The 24802-nt window shown below is 48.5% G+C and overlaps 1 protein-coding gene across 1 annotated transcript in view; it reads left to right on the top strand.

Moving 5' to 3' along the window:
- LOC128693651 (dynein axonemal heavy chain 3-like) overlaps nt 1–18246 on the top strand; it is an 82176-nt gene extending 63930 nt beyond the window's left edge. Inside the window, exons 23-24 of the mRNA XM_070091261.1 lie at nt 5868–6033; nt 18139–18246. Coding sequence (XP_069947362.1) covers nt 5868–6033; nt 18139–18246 — 274 coding nt within the window. The remainder of the gene's footprint in view (nt 1–5867; nt 6034–18138) is intronic.
- Nucleotides 18247–24802: the final 6556 nt, after the last annotated feature.

The following is a 24802-nucleotide window of genomic DNA, read 5'->3' as shown; positions in this document are numbered from 1 at the left end:
TCCCTTTTGAACAAGCCATTGATTTTCCCCCGCCCCAAGGGACATTTGGGTGTCAAGAAGACACTTAAACGGGAAAAACATTTTATTTGGCCAAAGATGAAAAACAGAGCGATCATGTGCCGGTTAAGTGTGTCAAGTGACAGGCAAGCCAGCCCCCCTCCCCTGCGCCTTCCTTTTTTTCCAGTAGAAAAGTTCAGTTATCGGGACTAGTGATTTTTCGATTTTTAAAAAGGTTAAAGCATCTTTTTTCCCCGTTTCGGTTGAGTCCAATTTAGCCTTCCTTTCTTTTAATTAGATGCAGGGGCTATGCAGGGGGTGCTGTGCTGCTCAACTGTAAACATCCAGACATTTCCATCCTTTTGTTACTATTCATCAAAGTTAAACACAAAAAAATCCTAAGAAAGTGGTCACCCTTTTTGGGGTTTTTTTTGGGAACATTTTGACGTGTATTTGGGCACTTCCCTTTTTAAAATTAACGTGATTTGTCCTCACGCTTCCGGGCCATGGACTTGTGCGCGCTCGTTCAGGATTTTCCCCGGGTTTGCCTGTTTGAGCAATCAACAGGCGGATAGAATGGCAGACGTGTAATACGTTGTGGAACTATACAGGGGGCCCCAAAACATTTCCCACAATGGGTGCTACCCTACGATTTTTTTCGTGATGGTATGGAACCCAATGAAGGCTTTAGGGTGTGGCTTTTAAGGATTGAGGATTTTCATAAAATTTATAAATGCTGGATTTACCGCATGTTGACAAGTCCCACGGAAGAGGATCCGTGTGAGCAGTGGGGGTATGCTCATGATGATCCAGCATGTGAATCGAAAAAGCGGGAATGGCCCTTTTGAAGCTACAGGAAGATGGGGTTGCGGTTTTCCCTCGTTAGGAAGATTATGCGGCAGAATTAGGTGGAAGGGGGGGGCTTATGGGACTGGGGGGACCCTTAAACTGAAGATGAAGTTACGGCAATCAATTCCTTCGTATGTTTTACGGGAAGGTTTCGAACGCAGGTCTGATATTTGGGCAGGACAGAGGGGGACTTTGGGCGCGGATCATTTGACCATATGGCACCCCAATCCCAGGAAACCAAGATGGGGGGAAAGATGCCAACACCGGTGGATCAGCGTTGGGCCCTGGGGTGCAGGAGACGATACGGCCGAAGGCGGCATTTTCATTTGGGATGGGAAAGTAAAAAGCAGAGGCGGAGGACTCCTCCCCCTGTGGGCGGGGCCGAGCAGACGACGACGGAACGATGAGGGGAGCCTGTAATGCAACAGGATGGAATGTTGGATGGGGTTTTTGAATACCTTCCTGAGGAGGTGGAGGAGTCGGGATGATGAGCGCGGGGACGCTCATTGGGGAGACACGCCATCGGGGGGGGAAGTCCGTGTGCAATGGGGGGAAAAAGCCACGGTAGTGGCTGAGGGCGGGGTGCATAAGAGGAGGTTACATGGGGAGATGGAGGCCCAGAAGAGAACAGCTGGGCGTTAATAGGGATGATTTCCCAGGGCAGAGACCTGGGAAGAAGGCTTGAAGCCCAGGGGGATCCCCGGAGAGGGGGTGTAGCGGTGCAAGTACAAAGGTTAAAAGGATGGGGGGGGGGTTTGGGGTACGGGACAGACAAGGTGAAAAAGGGGGCTCTAGCAGCGGGGCCCGGGGGGTATTCCGGCGGGGGGGCCCCCTTTTTCCCTTAATTCGGTTTGATCTGGCCAAGAACCATTAACTGGAATGGTTTTAAAGAGCTTTTTAGATATATTTCATTCGGGAGCAAAATTTAAAAGTTTTTTGGGAGTTGCCTAAAGGATAAAAGTTGTTGTAGGGTTTTTTGGGGTTAAAAGGGGGGTTTGGGCTGAAAGGCCACCCAGCGGTTTTGGGGGGGGAGGAAGGGGGAGGGTCGGGGTGGGGGGGGAGTGGGGTTTGTTTATTGGGGAATGCGGGCAGATGGAACCCAGATCAAAGAGAATTTGTAGGGTTTTTTGATGTACATTTTTGGGTTTATTTCAGCACATCATGGGATTTTGGGAATTGTGTTTTTGGGGGGTAGGGAAGAGGGGGGGGGGTTTTTGGGGCCAAGTTTCGAATGTTTTTGGAACGGGGGGGTTTTGGATGTTGGGGGGAGGGGTGGTTGGCAGGTTGGATCGTTTGTCAGCGGGTTATGCTGCAAGATTAGATGGATCTATAACGGGCTGTATGGGGTACGGGACTTTTAGGGGGTTTTTTGACATAGGGCAGTTATAAAGATTTTGTTTGGGGAAGGGTTAGGATAAAGGGGTTTTTGGAAAATTAAAGCAAGATCGGGGGAGGAGGAGGTAGAGGGCATTTGGGGAATGGTAAATTTTTTGGGGATTCAGAGGTAGAGTCGGGTCTTAGAATGGGGGGAAAAGGCAGCTAAGCCGGTATAGGGGTTTCAAAAAGGGGAAAGGGGAAGGAAGAGGCGGGGTGGAGGATGGGTTGAAAAATTATTTTGAATATCAGAAATGGGGGAGGAAGGGGGGCGGAGAGGAAATATGGTAACCAAGGACAGGTTCAGAGTTACATAATGGAGATTTGATGGCTTTGGGGGGGGAATGGGGGCTGGCGGGGGGAAAAACCCTTGGGAAGTGTTTTGGGGGTTTTTAGGGAAGGCAAAGGGATTCGACTATTTTAAACTTGGGAAGTGAGGATATGGGTGGAATCACAGAGACAGGCTGAATACTACAGAAGGATGAGAATTAGTATTTCTGGTTCCAAAAGAAGGGGGGAAGGGGGGGGGATGCAAGGGGGAGGGGGGGGGAGGGGATCATGGAGAGGAGGGCTGGGAGGGGAGGTGAGATTAGCAGGGGGAAGTTGGGAGGCGGGCAATATGAGTACTGAAAAGGGCCCCGGGAATAGATGGATATAAAAATTTTTTTTATAGGATTAAAGGGGAAACCATTAAACAGTCTGGTGGGGGTCATGAATTGTATGCGGGAAAGGAATTTGGGACAGACTCAGTGAACGGGTGAGGTTTTAGCCCCAAAAAAGAAAGGGGGGAAGATTTTGAGTGACACAGAGCATTTCGCTAATGGGGCCACTAAAGTTTTTCGGAAGATGGGGGGCAAAGGATGAAGGGTGGGTGGGGTTTTTATGGGCAGATGGGTATTCTGGGCAGAAGATGAGAGATGGGCATCGTTGGGGTTTTTGGGGGGTTTAAGGGGGGGGGTTTTTGGGATTGTTTGGGGAAAAATGCTTTGGACGTGGGATAGAAACTTTTGGGGGCTATTTTGTTGCATCTCTTTTTTGACGGGGAGGGTGGGGGGGTTGATACAAGTATTCATCTGCAATGGTGCAGACAAATTAATGGCAGGTTAAACCCTTAAGGATGGAGGGGGGTTTGGACAGGTGTCCCTTCTCAAATATTTTTTTGGGTTGCAGCATCCATTTTAGGGGTCGTTGAGGGGAGGATTTTAAAGGGGGAGAAGGAGGGGGTTTTAAAGATGGTGTGGAGGGGATAACCATTTCTGAAGCAGGGGGGGGATTCATCGGTGGAAAAGGTGTTGGAGTTTTTGGAGGGCATTCGGGGGGGGGAACAGAGCAAAATCAAGTTTGCTGGGGGTGGGCCCCTTGGGGGGGGGGGGTTGAGTTTGGGTGGAAGTGGTGGTTGGGGCTAAAATTTGGGGAAAAAATGAAGATGGGGAGGCGGCGGGGAACGGAGGTGGGGGTGGGGAAGGCAAAAAGGTTTAAGGGGATTTCGGGGGGGGATGTCACCTTAAAAACAGCGGGGAAAATTTTAAAATTCTTTTAGAAAAGGGGTGGGTATGGCTGGGTGTATCCCTGGGACCCAGACGACGGATTCAGAGGGGGGCCATGTTATTTTGGGGGGTTTTGGGGGGGATCAAGAAGGGGGTGGTGATGTGAATATCGAGGGAGAGGGCCTTTTTAGCGGGGGGCCGGGGGAAAGGCCTTTATGTAAAACAGAGGTTCGTTGGGAGGGGGGAAAAGGGGGGTTAGAGGGAAAAAGTGATGAAGGAGGGCGGAGATGGTGGAGGGGAAAAATTAATGCAGGATATTGAAGTTTTTTATTGATTGGGAGGAAAAAATTTTGGGTGGGGCTGGTGGATGAGGGGGGGCGGAAATCATACGGGGGGTATCGGTTTATCCCTTTTATGATTGGGGATGATATGGGAAAGACTTTCAAAGCTTGGGAATGCCGAGAGGGAGTTTTATAGGTTTATAATGGGGATATTTGCATCAAAATGTTTTGTGTTAATGGGGTTGGTGAGGGAACAAAATCGTCACTGTGGGAACAGGAAACAGCTTTTTATGGTTATTTCGAAGATTGGGGGGGGGGAGGTGTGGGGTTGGGGTTTTTTGGTTGATGGGTGGGGTAATGTAGAGACCCGGCCTTAAATTTGAAGTCGGGTCTCCCGAGAAGTAAAAAAAAGGGGGTTTTGAGTGTGGGTTTTCTGTATATTTCCCGGGGGAGAGGGGCAGGGAGGGGGGAATTAGATTAGGCAATTGGGGCGGGATATATGAAACGGGTTTCAGAAAAAAAACATTTCGGGGGGGGAGGGCACGTTTTCCGGGGAAACCACTGAAAATTACGGTCAATGGTTATTTTAACGAAAGGACTGTTTCTTAAGCGGGGCCATTAGTTTTTTTGGGGGAAGGTATTAGGTAAAAGGGCTTGAAGGAAGGGGGGGGTCGGGGAAAGGGGGTTTTTTTGTGGAAACATGTAAGATTTTTTATTAGCCCAAAATTTGTATAAAATAGGGCCTTGTGAAAAAAGAAAGAACACTGTCCCTTTAAAATCTAGTTTTTAAAAAATAATTTTTCTGGGAGATTTTTTGATTTTTATTTTTTTTAGGTAGATTGGACAGCAACCCCCAGGGTGGTCAACGTCCTTCAAATGAGTAAAAAGAAGCCCCTTAATTTTTTACATGATAGAGGATTGTAGGTTTTTTTTCGTTTCATAAACATGCGGTTTCAGGCGTCTTATACCCCTTCTTTTCACTTAGGCACACTCCAAAATATTTACGTTTTAAACACCATCGAGATTTTTTGGTTTTATCTTTTTAGTTCTTGGTCTTATTGCTTTTCCCCTTTTTTATCCATGGTGGCGCCCCAGGTGTGCCCCAAGGTGGACCTAGGGATGCCCCAGATGGCGTCAAAGGGAGTCCGCAAGGTGGGCCGGGGGTGCCAGCAGGGGGGCTCATGGAGGCCAGCAAAGGGGCCACCAGGTGGCCCAAGGTGGGGCCCAGGAGGCCAGCAGGGGGCTCGGTTGCCAGCAAAGGGGCCCCCCGGGAGACCGCATAGTGACACTCGGGGGGCCCGCAAAAGGGGGGGCCCAGGGGAACCAGCAAGGACACCCAGGGGAGTAAAAGATGGCGCTCAGGGTACCAGCAAAAGGGATCAGGGTAGAAAAAGATGGCACCAGTTGTACCCGCAAAGGCGTCAGAGCAAACCCCCAAAATAGATCATGTTCCAAAAATGGTACCAGGGGGTGCCTGAAAAGGGGGACTGGGTATACCGCAAGGTGGCCCCCAGGGTATGCCAGCAAGGTTTTGGGGGTGTTCCCGCAATGGCACCAGGGGGTGCCAAAAGGTAGCGCCAAATTTGTGCAGAGGGGCACTAGGGGGCCAGCAAGGTGATTAGGAATGCCAACAAGGTGACACCAGGGGAGTGCCAAAAAGGGCACCAGGGAGGTCGCAGGTGGCACCAGGGGAAGCCAGCAATTTTACACTGGTGGAGCAAGGGGGACCGGGGGAGAAAAGGTAACACTCAGGGTTCCAGCAAGGTGGCACCGGGGGGGCCCCCAAAAACCCGGGTACAAAAAATGGCACTCGAGATGCCAGCAAGGTGAACCCGGGGAGTCCGAAAAAATGGCACCAGGTTCCACAAAATTCCCCTAGGGCCCAAGGGACCCCGGGGAGTGTAAAGGGGGACTCAGGGGGTGCCAGCAAGGGGCGCCTGGGAATGCCAGATGGTGTCACCAGGTGGCCGAAGGGACGAAAAAAAGGAGCAAAGTGGGACTTAGGGGAGAAAGGTGGCACTCAGGGGGCCAGCGGTGGCATTCAGGTTAGTGCCAGCGAGGTGCCACCCATGTGCAAACAATGTGGCACCACGGTAGGATAAGTGGGGACCAGGGTGTGCCGGGGCACCAGCAGTACCAGAAAATGGCATCAGGTGTGCCAGCAAGGTGACACAAAATTTGAAAGTACACCGAGGCCCGTAAAGGGCACTCGGTAGTGCCAGCAAAGGGGACACTCAAAATGTGCCCGCAAGGTGGCACTGGGGGTGAGAAAGGGACACTAGGTGTCAGAAGGTGGGACCCGAGTGCCAGCAAGGTGACACTCAGGGGAGTGCCCCGAAAAAATGGCCCCAGGGTAATGCCAGCAAGGGGAAAGGGGAGTGAGAAAAGGGAAGGTGGCACTCAGGGTATGCCAGCAATGTGAAACTCAGGGGGGCCCCAAGATGGAAAAAGGGGAGTGCCAGCAGGGACCCATAGTGCCAGCAAGACGGGAAATCAGGATAATGCCAGCAAGGTGACACCCCGGAAAGCAGCAAAGGGGGCACCCGGGTAGCCCGCAAAGGGGCATTGGGGGGCCCGAAAGGGGCACTCAGGGTTTTAGAGGGGCCACCCAGGGTGGGGCAATGGGACCACGGATAGAAAATGGCACTCAGGGGAGTGCAACAAAAGGGGGCCCCCAGGGAGTACCAGAAAGATGGACCCGGGTAGTGCCAGCAAGGGGACCCGAGTGCCAAAAGGTGGTCAGGTATGCCGCGGTGACACTCAGGTAGGCAGCAAGGTGGCCTCAGGTAAACCCGCAAGGTGGCCCCCGGACTGCCCGGGGGTGAACTCAGGGGAAGTGGGAAAATGGCACCCCTTGAGTACAAGGGGACACTGGGTAGTGGGAAAAATGGCACCGGATAATCCGAAGGGAACTGGGGGAAAAAGCCCGAAGGAGGTGGCACCCGGGGGAGTGCCAGCAATGTGAAACTAGGGGAAACGCCAAAGATGCCCCCGGGGGTGGAAGGTGACCTCAGGTAGTGCCAGCAAAAGGGGAAACCCCGGGAAAAGCCAGAAAGGACACCAAGTGAGCAATGGCCTCAGGGGAGGGGCCCGCAAAAATCCCCTCAGGGGACAAACAAGGTGACATCAAAGGCGCAAACACCAGGTTGCCGCAAGGTGGCACTGGGGTAGTGCCAGCAAGGTGACACTCAGAGTAGTGCCAGCAAGATGGCACTCAGGATAATACCAGCAAGGTGACACTGGGAGTAGTGCCAGCAAGGAATGTGGCACTCAGGGTAGTGCCAGCAATGTGAAACTCAGGGAAGCGCCACCAAGATGGCACTCAGGGTAGTGCCAGCAAGGTGACACTCAGGGTAGTGCCAGCAAGATGGAACTCAGGATAATGCCAGCAAGGTGACACTCAGAGAAGTGCCAGCAAGGTGGTACTCAGGGTAGGGCCAGCAAGATGCCACTCAGGGTAGTGCCAGCAAGGTGACACTCAGGGAAGTGACAGCAAGATGGCACTCAGTTTAGTGCCAGCAAGGTGGCACTCAGGGTAGAGCTAGCAAGGTGGTACTCAGGGTATAGCAAGCAAGGTGGCTCTCAGTGTAGTGCCAGCAAGATGACACTCAGGGTAGTGCCAGCAAGATGGCACTCAGGGTAGTGTCACCAAGATGACACTCAGGGTAGAGCCAGCAAGGTGGCACTCAGGGTAGTGCCAGCAAGGTGACGCTCCACGTAGTGCCAGCAAGGTGCCACTCAGGGTAGTGCCAGCAAGATGTCACTCACGGTAGTGCCAGCAAAGTGGCACTTAAGGTAGTGCAAGCAATGTCGCACTCACGGCAGTGCCAGCAAGGTGGCACCCATGGTGTTGCCAGCAAGGTGGCACTCAGGTTAGTGCCAGCGAGGTGCCACTCAGGGTAGTGCAAGCATGGTGGCACTCAGAGTAGTGCTAGCAAGGTGGCACTCAGGGTAGTACCAGAAAGGTGGCACTCAGGGTAGTGCCAGCAAGGTGACACTCATGGTAGTGCCAGCAAGGTGGCACCAATGGTGGTGCCAGCAAGGTGGCACTCAGGTTAGTGCCAGCGAGGTGCCTCTCAGCGTAGTGCAAGCAAGGTGACACTCACGGTAGCGACAGTAAAGTGGCACTCAAAGTAGTGCAAGCAAGGTTGCAGTCAGGGTAGTGCTAGCAAGGTGGCACTCAGTGTAGTACCAGAAAGGTGGCACTCAGGGTAGTGAGAACAAGGTGGCACTCAGAGTAGTACCAGAAAGTGACTCATTGTAGTGCCAGTAAAGTGGCACTCAGGGTAGTGCCAGCAAGGCGACACTCAAAGTAGTGCCAGCAAGGTTTCGCTCAAAGTAGTGCCAGCAAGGTGACACTCAGGTTAGTACCAGCAAAATGGCACTCAGGGTAGTGCCAGCAAGATGACACTCAGGGTAGTGTCAGCAAGGTGGCACTAAGGGAAGTGCCAGGAAGATGGCATTCAGGGTAGTGCCAGCAAAGTGACACTCAAGGTAGTGCCAGAAAGGTGGCACTCAGGGGAGTGCCAGCAAGGTGACACTGGGAGTAGTGCCAGCAAGGTGGCACTCAGGGTAGTGCCAGAAATGAAATTCAGGGAAGCGCCAGCAAGATGGCACTCAGGGTAGCGCCAGCAATTTGACACTCAGGGCAGTGCCAGCAAGATGGCACTCAGGATAATGCCAGCAAGGTGACACTCAGAGTAGTGCCAGCATGGTGGCACTCACGATAGTGCCAGCAAGGTGACACTCAGGGTAGTGCCAGCAAGGAGGCACTCACGGTAGTGCCAGCAAGATGCCACTCAGGGTAGTGCCAGCAAGGTGACACTCAGGGAAGTGCCAGCAAGATGGCACTCAGGGTAGTGCTAGCAAGGTTGCACTCAGGGTAGTACCAGAAAGGTGGCACTCAGGGTAGTGCCAACAAGGTGGCACTCAGAGTAGTAACAGAACGTGACACTCATTGTAGTTCCAGTAAAGTGGCACTCAGGGTAGTGCCAGCAAAGTGACACTCAAGGTAGTGCCAGAAAGGTGGCACTCATGGTAGTGCCACAAAGGTGACACTTAGGGTAGTGCCAGCAAGATGGCGCTAAAGATAATGCCAGCAAGGTGACACTCGGAGTAGTGCCAGCAAGGTGGCACTCAGGGTAGTTCCAGCAAGGTGACGCTCAGGGTAGTGCAAGCATGGTGGCACTCGGAGTAGTGCAAGCAAGGTGGCACTCAGGGTAGTACCAGAAAGGTGGCACTCATTGTAGTGCCAGTAAAATGGCACTCAGGGTAGTGCCAGCAAGGTGACACTCAAAGTAGTGCCAGCAAAGTGGCACTCAGGGTAGTGCCAGCAAGGTGACACTCAGGTTAGTACCAGCAAAATGGCACTCAGGGTAGTGCCAGCAAGATGACACTCAGGGTAGTGTCAGCAAGGTGGCACTCAAGGTAGTACCAGCAAGGTGGCACCCAGGGTAGTGCCCGCAAGGTGACACTCAGGGAATTGCCATGAAGATGGCACTCAGGGTAGTGCCAGCAAAGTGACACTCAAGGTAGTGCCAGAAGGGTGGCACTCAGGGTAGTGCCAGCAAGGTGACACTCAGGGTAGTGCCAGCAAGATGGCACTCAGGATAATACCAGCAAGGTGACACTGGGAGTAGTGCCAGCAATGAAGGTGGCACTCTGGGTAGTGCCAGCAATGTGAAAATCAGGGAAGCGCCACCAAGATGGCACTCAGGGTAGTGCCAGCAAGGTTACACTCAGGGTAGTGCCAGCAAGATGGAACTCAGGATAATGCCAGCAAGGTGACACTCAGAGAAGTGCCAGCAAGGTGGCACTCAGGGTAGGGCCAGCAAGATGCCACTCAGGGTAGTGCCAGCAAGGTGACACTCAGGGAAGTGCCAGCAAGATGGCTCTCAGGGTAGTGCCAGCAAGGTGGCACTCAAGGTAGAGCTAGCAAGGTGGCACTCAGGGTAGAGCAAGCAAGGTGGCTCTCAGTGTAGTGCCAGCAAGATGACACTCAGGGTAGTGCCAGCAAGATGGCATTCACGGTAGTGCCACCAAAATGACACTCAGGGTAGAGCCAGCAAGGTGGCACTCAGCGTAGTGCCCGCAAAATGACGCCCCAGGTAGTGCCAGCAAGGTGCCACTCAGGGTAGTGCCAGCAAGATGTCACTCACGGCAGTGCCAGCAAAGTGGCACTTATGGTAGTGCAAGCAATGTGGCACTCACGGCAGTGCCAGCAAGGTGGCACCCATGGTGGTGCCAGCAAAGTGGCACTCAGGTTAGTGCCAGCGAGGTGCCACTCAGGGTAGTGCAAGCAAGGTGGCACTCACGTTAGTGCCAGTAAAGTGGCACTCAGGGTAGTGCAAGCATGGTGGCACTCAGAATAGTGCTAGCAAGGTGGCTCTTAGGGTAGTACCAGAAAGGTGTCACTCAGGGTCGTGACAGCAAGGTGACACTCATGGTAGTGCCATCAAGGTGGCACCAATGGTGGTGACAGCAAGGTGGCACTCAGGTTAGTGCCAGCGAGGTGCCACTCAGGGTAGTGCAAGAAAGGTGACACTCACGGTAGCGCCAGTAAAGTGGCACTCAAACTAGTGCAAGCAAGGTGGCACTCGGGGTAGTGCTAGCAAGGTGGCACTCAGTGTAGTACCAGAAAGGTGGCACTCAGGGTAGTGCCTGCAAGGTGGCACTCAGAGTAGTACCAGAAAGTGACTCATTGTAGTGCCAGTAAAGTGGCACTCAGGGTAGTGCCAGCAAGGCGACACTCAAAGTAGTGCCAGCAAGGTGTCGCTCAGGGTAGTGCCAGCAAGGTGGCACTCAGGTTAGTACCAGCAAAATGGCACTCAGGGTTGTGCCAGCAAGATGACACTCAGGGTAGTGTCAGCAAGGTGGCACTCAGGGAAGTGCCAGGAAGATGGCACTCAGGGTAGTGCCAGCAAAGTGACACTCAAGTTAGTGCCAGAAGGGTGGCACTCAGGGTAGTGCCAGCAAGATGGCACTCAGGATAATACCAGCAAGGTGACACTGAGAGTAGTGCCAGCAAGGTGGCACCCAGGGTAGTGCCAGCAATGTGAAACTCAGGGAAGCGCCACCAAGATGGCACTCAGGGAAGTGCCAGCAAGGTGACACTAAGGGTAGTGCCAGCAAGGTGACACTGAGGGAAGTGCCAGCAAGATGGCACTCAGTGTAGTTCAAGCAAGGTGACACTCAGGGTAGTGCGAGCAAGGTGGCACTCAGGGTAGAGCAAGCAAGGTGTCTCTCAGTGTAGTGCCAGCAAGGTGACACTCAGGGTAGTGCCAGCAAGATGGCACCCAGGGTAGTGCCACCAAGATGACACTCAGGGAAGAGCTAGCAAGGTGGCACTCAGGGTAGTGCCAGCAAAGTGACACCCATGGTGGTGCCACCAAGGTGACACTCAGGGTAGTGCCAGCAAGATGGCACTCAGGATAATGCCAGCAAGGTGACACTCAGAGTAGTGGCAGCAAGATGGCACTCAGGGTAGTGCCAGCAATGTGAAACTCAAGGAAGCGAGGGGAAGATGACACTCAGGGTAGTGCCAGCAAGGTGACACTTAGGGTAGTGCCAGCAAGATGGCGCTCAGGATAATGCCAGCAAGGTGGCACTCGGAGCAGTGCCAGCAAGGTGGCACTCAGGGTAGTGTCAGCAAGGTGGCACTCAGGGTAGGGCCAACAAGATGCCACTGAGGGTAGTGCCAGCAAGGTGACACTCAGGGAAGTGCCAGCAAGATGGCACTCAGGGTAGTGCCAGCAAGGTGGCACTGAGGGTAGAGCTAGCAAGGTGGCACTCAGGGTAGAGCAAGCAAGGTGGCTCTCAGTGTAGTGCCAGCAAGATGACGCTCAGGGTAGTGCCAGCAAGATGGCACTCAGGGTAGTGCCACCAAGATGACACTCAGGGTAGAGCCAGCAAGGTGGCACTCAGGGTAGTGCCAGCAAGGTGACGCTCCAGGTAGTGCCAACAAGGTGCCACTCAGGGTAGTGCCAGCAAGATGTCACTCACGGTAGTGCCAGCAAAGTGGCCCTTAAGGATTGGAAGCAAGGTGGCACTCACGGCAGTGCCAGCAAGGTGGCACTAATGGTGGTGCCAGCAAGGTGGCACTCAGGTTAGTGCCAGCGAGGTGCCACTCAGGGTAGTGCAAGCAAGGCAGCACTCACGGTAGTGCCAGTAAAGTGGCACTCAGAGTAGTGCAAGCATGGTGGCACTCAGAGTAGTGCTAGCAAGGTGGCACTCAGGGTAGTACCAGAAAGGTGGCACTCAGGGTAGTGCCAGCAAGGTGACACTCATGGTAGTGCCAGCAAGGTGGCACCAATGGTGGTGCCAGCAAGGTGGTACTCAGGTTAGTGCCAGCGAGGTGCCTCTCAGGGTAGTGCAAGCAAGGTGACACTCACGGTAGCGACCAGTAAAGTGGCACTCAAAGTAGTGCAAGCAAGGTGGCACTCAGGGTAGTGCTAGCAAGGTGGCACACAGTGTAGTACCAGAAAGGTGGCACTCAGGGTAGTGCCAGCAAGGTGGCACTCAGAGTAGTACCAGAAAGTGACTCATTGTAGTGCCAGTAAAGTGGCACTCAGAGTAGTGCCAGCAAGGCGACACTCAAAGTAGTGCCAGCAAGGTGTCGCTCAGGGTAGTGCCAGCAAGATGACACTCAGGGTAGTGTCAGCAAGGTGGCACTCTGGGAAGTGCCAGGAAGATGGTACTCAGGGTAGTGCCAGCAAAGTGACACTCAAGGTAGTGCCAGAAGGCTGGAACTCAGGGTAGTGCCAGCAAGATGGCACTCAGGATAATACCAGCAAGGTGACACTGAGAGTAGTGCCAGCAAGGTGGCACTCAGGGTAGTGCCAGCAATGTGAAACTCAGGGAAGCGCCACCAAGATGGCACTCAGGGAAGTGCCAGCAAGTTGACACTCAGGGTAGTGCCAGCAGATGGAACTCAGGATAATGCCAGCAAGATGCCACTCAGGGTATTGCCAGCAAGGTGACACTCAGGGAAGTGCCAGCAAGATGGCACTCAGGTTATTGCCAGCAAGGTGACACTGAGGGAAGTGCCAGCAAGATGGCACTCAGTGTAGTTCAAGAAAGGTGACACTCAGGGTAGTGCGAGCAAGATGGCACTCAGGGTAGTGCCAGCAAGGTGGCACTCAGGGTAGTGCGAGCAAGGTGGCACTCAGGGTAGTGCCAGCAAGGTGGCACTCAGGATAGAGCTAGCAAGGTGGCACTCAGGGTAGAGCAAGCAAGGTGGCTCTCAGTGTAGTGCCAGCAAAGTGACACCCATGGTGGTGCCAGCAAGGTGACACTCAGGTTAGTGCCAGCGAGGTGCCACTCAGGGTAGTGCAAGCAAGGTGGCACTCAGAGTAGTGCTAGCCAGGTGGCACTCAGGGTAGTACCAGAAAGGTGGTAATCAGGGTAGTGCCAGCAAGGTGGCATTCAGAGTAGTACCAGAAGGTGACACTCATTGTAGTGCCAGTAAAGTGGCCCTCAGGGTAGTGCAAGCAGGGTGGCACTCAGAGTTGTGCTAGCCAGGTGGCACTCAGGGTAGTACCAGAAAGGTGGTAATCAGGGTAGTGCCAGCAAGGTGGCATTCAGAGTAGTACCAGAAGGTGACACTCACTGTAGTGCCTGTAAAGTGGCACTCAGGGTAGTGCAAGTAAGGTGGCACTCAGAGTAGTACCAGAAGGTGACACTCATTGTAGTGCCAGTAAAGTGGCACTCAGGGTAGTGCCAGCAAAGTGACACTCAAGGTATTGCCAGAAAGAAGGCACTCAGGGCAGTGCCAGCAAGGTGACACTCAGGGTAGTGCCAGCAAGATGGCACTCAGGATAATGTCAGCAAGGTTACACTCAGAGTAGTGCCAGCAAGGTGGCACTCACGGTAGTGCCAGTAAAGTGGCTCTCAAAGTTGTGCCAGCAAGGTGGCACTCAGGGTAGTGCCAGCAAGGTGACACTCAGGTTAGTACCAGAAAAATGGCACTCTGGGCAGTGCCAGCAAGATGATACTCAGGGTAGTGTCAGCAAGGTGGCACCGAGGGTAGTGCCCTCAAGGTGACACTCAAGGTAGTGCCAGGAAGATGGCACTCAGGGTAGTGCCAGCAAAGTGACACTCAAGGTAGTGCCAGAAAGGTGGCACTCAGGGTACTGCCAGCAAGGTGACACTGGGAGTAGTGCCAGCAAGGTGACACTCAGGGTAGTGCCAGAAATGTGAAATTCAGGGAAGCGCCAGCAAGATGGCACTCAGGGTAGCGCCAGCAAGGTGACACTCAGGGCAGTGCCAGCAAGATGGCACTCAGGATAATGCCAGCAAGGTGACACTCAGAGTAGTGCCAGCAAGGTGGCACTCACGGTAGTGCCAGCAAGGTGACACTCAGTGTAGTGCCAGCAAGGTGGCACTCACGGTAGTGCCAGCAAGATGCCGCTCAGGGTAATGCCAGCAAGGTGACACTCAGGGAAGTGCCAGCAAGATGGCACTCAGGGTAGTGCTAGCAAGGTTGCACTCAGAGTAGTACCAGAAAGGTGGCAGTCAGGGTAGTGCCAGCAAGGTGGCACTCAGAGTAGTACCAGAACGTGACACTCATTGTAGTTCCAGTAAAGTGACACTCAGGGTAGTGCCAGCAAAGTGACACTCAGGGTAGTGCCAGAAAGGTGGCACTCAGGGTAGTGCCAGCAAGGTGACACTCAGGGTAGTGCCAGCAAGATGGCACTCAGGATAATGCCAGCAAGGTGACACTCAGAGTAGTGCCAGCAAGGTGGCACTCAGGGTAGTGCCAGCAATGTGAAACTCAGGGAAGCGAGGGGAAGATGGCACTCAGGGTAGTGCCAGCAAGGTGACACTTAGGGTAGTGCCAGCAAGATGGCGCTCAGGATAATGCCAGCAAGGTGACACTCGGAGTAGTGCCAGCAAGGTGGCACTCAGGGTAGTGCCAGCAAGGTGACGCTCAGGGTAGTGCCAGCAAGGTGGCACTCAGGGTAGGGCCAGCAAGATGCCACTCAGGGTAGTGCCAGCAAGGTGAAACTCAGTTAAGCGCCAGCAAGATGGCTCTCAGGGTAGTGCCAGCAAGGTGACACTGAGGGTAGTGCGAGCAAGGTGGCACTCATGGTAGTGCCAGCAAGGTGGCACTCAGGGTAGAGCCAGCAAGGTGGCACTCAGGGTAGAGCAAGCATGGCGGCTCTCAGTGTAGTTCCAGCAAGGTGACACTCAGGGTAGTGCCAGCAAGATGGCACTCAGGGTAGTGCCACCAAGATGACACTCAGGGTACAGCCAGCAAGGTGGCACTCAGGGTAGTACCAGCAAGGTGACGCTCTGGGTAGTGCCAGCAAGGTGCCATTCAGCGTAGTGCCAGCAAGGTGCCACTCACGGTAGTGCCAGAAAAGTAGCAATTTGGGTAGTGCAAGCAAGGTGGCACTCAGGGTAGTGCCAGCAAGGTGGCACTCAGGGTAGTTCCCACAAGGTGGCACTCAGGGTAGTTCCCGCAAGGTGGCACTCATTGTAGTGCCAGCAAGCTGGCACTCACGTTAGTGACAGCAAGGTGGCACTCAGGGTAGTGCCAGCAAGGTGGCACTCAGGGTAGAGCAAGCAAGGCGGCTCTCAGTGTAGTGCCAGCAAGGTGGCACTCAGGGTAGAGCAAGCAAGGCGGCTCTCAGTGTAGTACCAGCAAGGTGGCACTCAAGGTAGTGCCAGCAATTCATCACAATGTCTATCTTGATCATTATTATAATTTTCAACTCTTATAATAAATTTATTCAACATTCAGCAATATATACTGAACAAAATTACTTCAGAATGGTAAGAAAAAATATACAAATGTTATAGTTTAATATAAAGAATATGATACAACACTAAGATTTATTCTGGCACATAGAAACACGAGGAATATTTTTATTTATATCATAAACAGGGATATATACATCTTATCCCCTTTGTTCATGTGACATAAACGTAATTATTTTACACATACAAGTACAAGAACAGTTAAAAGAAGAATTAATAATGTCGAAGTTACTCCTTGTTACATTCAATGAATATGTATTTCAAAATGCATGCATATGTATATTTATATATACAGACAATCGTAGTCAGGCGATCTTAACAATGCAAGACAAACCATTGGGGTGTTGGGGTTGGGGTTGTGGGTGTTGGGGTTGTGGGTGTTGGGGTTGTGGGTGTGGGGGTTAGGTGAAATCTTAACCTAAATATTTATATATATATATATATATATATATATATATATATATATATATATATATATATATATATATATATATATATATATATATATATATATATATATATATATATATGCAGTAGAACCAACGATAGGTCAAATAATGCTAATTTTTACAATGTTTCTAGACTTTATATTCTCATGTTAAGGTCTGGAAAATAGATATAGACATTCAAAAGTTCGAAAATCAAGAAATTTCTTTTGTGAAAATCATTTAAAATCTATTAATTATATAGCTGAATGTTAAATTACCATACAATTAAAAATACAAAAGCTTACAGGAGCTCTCATAAATATCACTGAATTTAAATGGTTAAGTATATATATAGAGCTGTGATTTTCTCGTCTGTTTGTGAAGGTAAGTGACTAACACACTTCAAGACGCCTTGTTAATACGATGATCTTGTATATGTTCCCTAAACTGTGAATTTGAAGACTTAAGTAGCAGCTGACCAACTCTAAGTGACTTACCTATATGTTCAGTAATTCGGGTGGTAAGCTGCCTCGTCGTCATAACATTGAATGTACTGAGACTTATATCTCGTACTTTTAAACTGACATATAACAGATGGTTGTATGACATTAAGGATCGAATCTTTATTAAAGATCGAATCTTATAAACCTCTGTTAAGTGCAGATATTCTCCAGCTAAGTGTAATTATTGATGGACGCGGGTACAGTGAGTACAGTGAGTACAGTGAGTACAGTGAGTACAGTGAGTACAGTGAGTACAGTGAGTACAATGAGTACAGTGAGTACATATCTGGTAAGTCCAAGTTACAAGAGTTTGTATTACATTATGTGTAAAATAATCTGTTATAACAGGAGAAAATTTAGTTGTTAAGTCAGTAAATGTTGGGTTTCTATAAATTGAACATGTGAACATATTCTCACTTTTTTTCATGAGTAAATTTGATATTATTCTGTTTATTACTGAGGTGACCAAGCAATAACTACACATGTTCAGCAGACTTGAAAGCTAAAATCTACATATTTCTATACAACAGTTGTTTACAATTTTTCAACAAGTATTAACCCAGATTCTCTTAAGTAAACTTATACAATCATTGGCCACAGCCGGGCCCAGAATATTACCCACACCATCACCATAACTTATTTATATATAACAGTTGTTATGATGAACAAACTATCATTTACTTCTAACAACAATAAGTTTTGGAACTGGGATAATTCAAACAATGCTTATATACATTGTTTCCACTAGAACAATACTGTGCAAGAAAGGTATAAAATACCGACAATATGAAAGTTAAGACACGTGTGCAACATCTGGATATCTTTATTGTAGTAGACGTTTCGCCATCCAGTGGCTTTATCAATACAGATTCTAGGACATAATAGGAAGACAGTAGAACTATATACAAAAGATGAGGTAATCAGTCCCTCGGCCTTGGAGTTAGTGTTCACAGCATCGTGGTGGAGGAGAGTCTGGAGCAAAGGCAAGAAGACTGGCGCTTTTTATAGGCGTCAGTGAAAGGGACGGTCTGCTGCCCGTCCCTTTCACTGACGCCTATAAAAAGCGCCAGTCTTCTTGCCTTTGCTCCAGACTCTCCTCCACCACGATGCTGTGAACACTAACTCCAAGGCCGAGGGACTGATTACCTCATCTTTTGTATATAGTTCTACTGTCTTCCTATTATGTCCTAGAGTCTGTATTGATAAAGCCACTGGATGGCGAAACGTCTACTACAATAAAGATATCCAGATGTTGCACATGTGTCTTAACTAGAACAATACTGATGAACAAAGGTTCCCCACTGAAGGAAACCGTAATACAATTACGGAATTTAATGTTACTGTATTCTTGTCCAAAACTTAAAGAATCTTTAACGGAATAACAATAAGAAATAATTGATGACAAAACTGGATCAATATTCAGTATTCAATTAGAATAATTAAAAGCACCTTTTTGCAGAGAAGATTGGACGAGTGGGAGAACCTGTTATATGAACTTGGGGTCTCCCATACATCCTACCAGACTCTGAAGCAGAAAAAAATAGTCAAGGATATACTGATTTACTAATGACCTAACTGGATATTATTACTGGATATTAGTACCTGGAATTCTTATCTACTTACCAACAAGTAGATGAGAATTCCAAGTCACACTTCTGGTCTTGTAGTTGAGCTTCTCTGCCGACCTACACAAGTATAACGTTGAGAGTCCACAGCGTCTTAACACACCAACAATATATTGGTAACATGGAAAGCATAATTACTATTATTGTCAGCGGTGGAATCAACGATAGAGCAAACAAAGTCATTGATACTGTCCTCAGACTTTCTGTTCTCATCTTCAGGTCTTGAAAAGGAAAAGAACAAACAGAATTACAGAAGAATAAAAAATAAGAAATTTAATTTTCCCTTTTTTTTTTTTGAGAACCATTTAATATTATATAGGTCAGGTCAACTGTTGGGTCAGACATCATGTTCAGCAGTTAGGGAACATGAACATGCGAAGCATCATGAACAAGTGTCTTTCAAAATTTTAGTTGCCCTTTCAAAATGAAGCTGAAACTAGCAGATTTTTGTACGTATCATCCTAACACAAACTTACGTACTTGTAAAAGCTCCTGCGGACTTTTGTATTTTTAATTATTTGGCAATTTTATTTATTTTTTTTTTCTCAAAAATATTAATTTTTGCACTTATAATTCCAAATGTTCCTTTCCTTTTTTTGCATAGCTGAAGATAACAAGAGAAAGTCTCGATAGGTCACAAAAATGGTTTTGTTTGCCGTATCGTTGTGTCTTCTGAATGACTAACTGTACACCAGCGGCCCATCCTGTGAGCGGTAGCGCAAAAAAAAAAAATTACATAGGTCATATTGGGTCTTTGTCAGACCCACTAAACATTGTTACATCACTAGAAAGAAATATTAGTTATTTCATAATTTACAATTATTTCATAGACGTAAGGTACACCATACAGTAGGTTATACAATATAAAAATGATATCCTATTACCGCTAAAATCATTGGTCTATAAAAGCTGTTTATTCATCTAGTTGATAATGTAAATACAACATTAAGATATCAGATAATTTATCATTAACAATGAAGTGCTTTGTCATACTGATGTTAATGTTTGGACACTAAGATATAATGTTCCAGTGTATACCTCTGTTTCTGTCCACACACTTTTCATTATGTCTTTGATATCTTCATGCAAACCGTTCTCCCTTACTCTAGAAGCAACATTTTGTTATCTGCTGACCTTGTAACTTTCTCCATAGATGTCATTAACTTGACACATTTCATTAAGATAATTAATGGGTCTGTTACTGCCAATCTGTATTCTTCTACTAACATCGTTTTTTAGTTCCTTTCAATGTTTCGTAAATTTGTTTGAAAAACGATACTTATATTCAACGTTCTCTTTCTTTAATACCTGATAGTTAATTCATGAACTATGTCATGATCCTTCAGGCCTTTGTGAGAGGGAATTCACTGAAGTTTGTATGTTAACCTCGTAATATTTTTTGTATATCTTTGCTTAGCTTTATACACAAGCTTGCTACATTCAGGTCTCTGACTGGTTCTACTATAAACCCTTCGTGGGGTATCGGGTTCCTTGATGTGGTGAAAAGTTAGGTTTATTGTCTACTTCCTCATACCGAATCTGATTACCCAACCCTTACCCACCCTTTGGGTAGGTGGGGGTTGGGTAATAGCCTTTGGGGCTATTCCCCTTGTATATTACAGCTCCAAGGTTAAGGAAAGAATTCGTTTTCTCTCCCATTCCGTTAAGGCTCTCGGTGTCATTGTTTGCGGTGGGAATAGAAGCATCTGGGGATGTGCCGAGCTGCCCAGCAGTCACTCCGGGTGGCTTCTTGTGTCCCTGGGTTTATGCCTGGAAGCTACCTGGAGGATACGGGAGGTGGTGGCAATAGGAGTGCGACTCTTGGCAGGTTTCCTGTCACCCTTATCTTTTTTTTCGTTATGTGACTCTGTTAATGTGAAAGTGCCGTCCTGGATTGCTGCTTTACTGGCATAAAGGGTAAGCTAGGGAGCAGTTTTCATCATGAAGCCTTGGCACTACTTGTGACGAGAGCACTCTTGAACACGGTGTTGGATATAAGATATGTTTTTGTTTCTCTTCGGAGCTGGCACTGTCCCTCCCATTCCTTTATTTGACATAAACACAAAAGTAAAAAAGAAACCTTAATCCACTGATAGTCCAGGTTATGCTTTGCCTCTCCAGCCTCTTCCTCCTGGCAACACCCTTACCTGAGCCAGACTCACCAACGGACCTTCCCTCGATTAAGGTACCGCCTGTCGTCAACACCTCGCTGCCTAATTCTAGAGCCGTGCTGGGCTGACCCATTTGGTACCTCTAACCTTTCCTCTTCCTTCAGCGTGCACCCGGCTTCTCCCACGACTGTGCGTCGATTTTCGAATCGATCATCACTGACAGTACTAAGTGGCTTGACGCCAGCGCCCATGTGACCTCGGCCATACTAGTCGATCCAGATGCTATAAGACATTTCTTAATGGTAAATAATAAAAAGGCACAATACCGTGACTGGAACAATACACAAATAACTTGCACATAGGAGAATGAGATTTATGATGATGTTTCGGTCCGACTTGGACTCCACATTAACTAGTCACACAGAAGCATAATGGTCTGGTTGACTGATCAGTCAGGAACTGCATCCTGACGTGGGTCTTCATCCTGAGATGACCTGTTCGAGGATCTCAAGATGTCTTTGAGAATCTGAGGTTGAAATCTACTGCGTCTTTACTTGTAATGTAGATGTCGATCTAATTTAGCTGTTCTGTGGCTGTGATCAGGGTCTCGTAGTCCCTGTGCGTTTCAGTGCAAATCATTTTATACAATACAGTGCGCTGAAGCCATCAGACTTCCCATCATTGTCTCTGGGTCCTGTGTTGGGTTACATTTGCAAATAAACGTATGGGCTCTGTTTTTCCATCATGAATATATTCAAGAGTTTCACAATAGTTCTTAAAATATCTTTGATTTTTAACGAGTCTATCATTCGCTTATGATTTCGGTGAAGCACGTGATTGTCGACATCATTTGATGGCTCAGGTATAATACAGGATGGCTTTCTCTGTTCCTTTCGGTTACAGTGCTCTTCACTGGTGACTGTTGTAGTAGACGCGTTGGCGGTAGTCTGTTCCTGCAGCGTGGGACCCGTTGGCTCCCGTTATGGTGTGGGTGTTTGAGAAGAAGTATCCGGAATCAGCTGAGCAGGGGCGTGATGTCGTTGATGTTACCTTGGTTTCCTCCGTCGCTGTAGCCGAAGAAGTGGCACAGGATTCTGTAATACTGTAGTCTCCGCTATACGAGGCTGCTGCTCAGTGGTGAGGGCTGTATTTGATGTTGGAGACTGGACAACTGGGTTTTTCCATGCTGTCCTGACACGGTTCCAAGAATGATGATTCTTGCCGTAGTTCGGACACTGAGGTTCCGTAGCCGCTCCTCTTTTCAATTTATCCAAATTAGTCCATGGTCACGTGAGACCTGCTACAAAAGCCGCATATTTTCTTAAACTGACATCGAACGCTGAGGTGGTTGTACATCTGGCACCTAAAGCACCTCAAAGGTTCTAGGTTGTACGTACTAACCAGGTATTTTCCCCCAGCAATTTAAATCCACTTGAACTGGGAAAATAGGAAAGGATAAACGGAGATAAAGATCAGGTCAAGTCAAGAGTGTTCTGAAGTTTGGAACTTTTGACAATGTAATGAGAAAAGAAGGCATCTACAGAGACAGAACCAGGAATAGGATTCACATTAGGAAAGTTGTATGAAAGGGATGCTTGAATAAGACGGCGTCTGTGAATGCTAGAAGGGTAGACAGTTTTGGCAGAAGGCCACATGACTGTGATATCTAACATGACAGAAAAGAGAGTTAACAAGGGGCAAGTCTAACACTTCTTTTGTGCTATTTAAGTCTGTGAGAAAGCAAGAGACCAGTTTCCCCAAGGTACTGAAGAAAAGAAGAGAAGCAGGAAATAAACTCCGAAGGCATCAACAGCAGGAGAGGTACGAGCGAAGAACAAGGGATTTCTAAGGAGTAGAGAGTTTGGGAGAGAAGAAATTCCATTTAGCACATGAGAAGATTGAGTTTATGAAATTAGAAGAGCAGCCAAGACGAGAACAAACTGCGAAGAGTGAAAATTTCCGAGTAACTGAACAGAGGGTCATACATGTGGAGAGCATTATGAAAGAGAGACATATGAACACTTTTCTTAACAGTGGGAGTATGGTAAGAGAAATATTGAATGTACATGCCACTGTGCATAAGCTTGCCGAGTGATGGACATGCACGGGGGTCCCCGTTCCCCTGCCGTTTATGCTGGCTCCTTCCCCTCGCGCGTCTATGTGACTAGTTAATGGTCCAAGTTGGACGTAGTCATAAGTTTCATTCTCCTATGTGCGGATTATATTTGCATTATTACTTCTCGGTCTAACCCTAAGAAGCACAATATCGGAAATTCTATTCCCCTCGATAAACAATCTTGGATAAAATACTTTTCAAGCAACTGCACCAACTACTGCTTGCCTCAGTGGCTATGACATTAGCAAAGCACTCATGAGGCATGTACCGAAAAATGTGTCTGTTCATACTCTCAAGAGTCGGATGCGCATTATCGTAGTGAAGGACGATAAACAAGCTGACAATCCTTCCCTCCTGTAATCTATCGTCGACATTCCTGTTACAAAACACAGATACTCCTTTCTTAGTTCTAGTTGTGGTTCTATCGTCATCCCGCAGTCCATTATTCAGCAAGACAATTTGCAAAGCAGTCCCCAGGGTCGGAGACCTAACCACAGTGCTAAATTAAACTTCGACTGTCGGGAGCTTGCAGTTCCGTTGACATAGGAATTTTCGCACCTGTATACGAAAGTTGCTCCCTACATCTCAACAATGCAGATATTGCTAGTGCTTTGGCCACCCGACAAAGTATTTTAAATCACCGGCATAATGCCCGGTCTGCGGTGCAGCGGATCATAATATATTCTGTGCCCTACCTCCCACTTGCCTTAATTGCAGTGAAGCTCACCCTGCATATTCCCTCTGAAGCTCTCTTTACTGGAAAGAACGTGAAATATCTTGTCTCAAGAAAAAGGAAAAGGGAGCCTTTCCACATTCATCCCAGTGTTTAAACCTTATGCAGTACCCCCCCCCCCCCTCTGACATTTCCACATCGTCACCTTAACCCATTTTATGCTACTTCGTCTTGCTCCACGTTCCTTGCGTCTCCGACACAGCCTTGCCTGGCTTGGCCCTTATCTCTTTCTCCCAATCCTCAAAGTTTTCCAAGACTTCCCCAGTCACATAACTCTCTTCAAACCTCTTGCTCCTCCTCGCTCAACCTTCTCTCCTGTCTCTTCCCCTTTACTTCCTACGTCTGTCACAGTGGTGGACAACCATCCGTCCCAGCTTACGACCTCCTGTCTCTTCACAGATTACTCCCACCTGGATATTCCTCTACTCTCTCTGTCTGCTACGGTTATGAGAGCTATGAATGCCTCTTCGCATTCTGTTACATCTACTTCCGACTCTTGCATCACGCTCCCAGCTTCTGTTCTTGTCTTCAGAAACTCCTGACGTCTTATCAGCTTTGCGTAAGGAAATAAAACCTTCGATGGACACCGACCCGTCTTCTTTAAGCTTACATTCTCACCCTCCGCTGACCTGCTAACCAACGTCTTTCTTTTAGGACTCCAAACACATCGCTAATTCTTAATGTTCCACTTTATTGACCACTATAGCCCATAGTCACCGCCTGCTTTATGTTATACATGTCTTATTTTTCTGATAATGGATTTATTGGTGTGGAATATAGGAGGATACATGAGACTCGAGGATACCTCCAAGCGTTACTCTCCCAGCTTTCCACTGTTGGTATCTATCTACAGTAACTGATATTACGTTCTACTGTTGGTCTTCCTCTCTCTGACAATGTTGAATTGCTTTCTCTTGATCCTTTCTACGATAAGACATTCAACTAGTATGTGCTTCTTGTGCCGAGGGATATTCCTTATTCTAGGCAATTCTTTCACATTCTCACCCATTAACTATCCTGGACATTTGTTTACTGATTTCTTCGTTATCTCGGCCCTCCTTTTATTAGGTAATTTAATGCTCATCATTTCTTCTGAGAGAGTCAGACAGTGAGTCTCGTGGGGACCAGCTAGAGACTTTTCTCACTTCATTCCCTCTCCATGTTTTACTTTCAGGTATTCCTTCAAATATGATCCTCACTCTTGTTCGCTTTCCTATATTGATGTGTCTTCAAGTTTTTTCTTTAGCGCTGAACGTTGATTGGTCTGTGTTACCTGGTCATCATGATGGTGATCATATTCCTCTTCTTACTTGATACGCCTGACCCTTCGCCACTCGCGTTGGCTGTTAGAGAGGGCAGATTGGGCGCTTTATTCACCCTATATTATAATTTTTTGGGGATATTTACCCTCTCTCCTCCTCTTCATACAAGTTGTTCCATCTTTTCACTACCTGTGTTACTGCTGCCGAATCACTAGAGGCCACCTTTGTATACAGTTCCACCATGAGAGAGTGCAAAAGTGGCCTCTTGACTGCTCC

This window comes from Cherax quadricarinatus, chromosome 34, assembly GCF_038502225.1.
Source record: "Cherax quadricarinatus isolate ZL_2023a chromosome 34, ASM3850222v1, whole genome shotgun sequence".
In the NCBI taxonomy this organism is placed as follows: domain Eukaryota; kingdom Metazoa; phylum Arthropoda; class Malacostraca; order Decapoda; family Parastacidae; genus Cherax; species Cherax quadricarinatus.
Note: the sequence above shows the minus strand (reverse complement) of the source record. Positions and strands in the feature narration are given on the sequence as shown.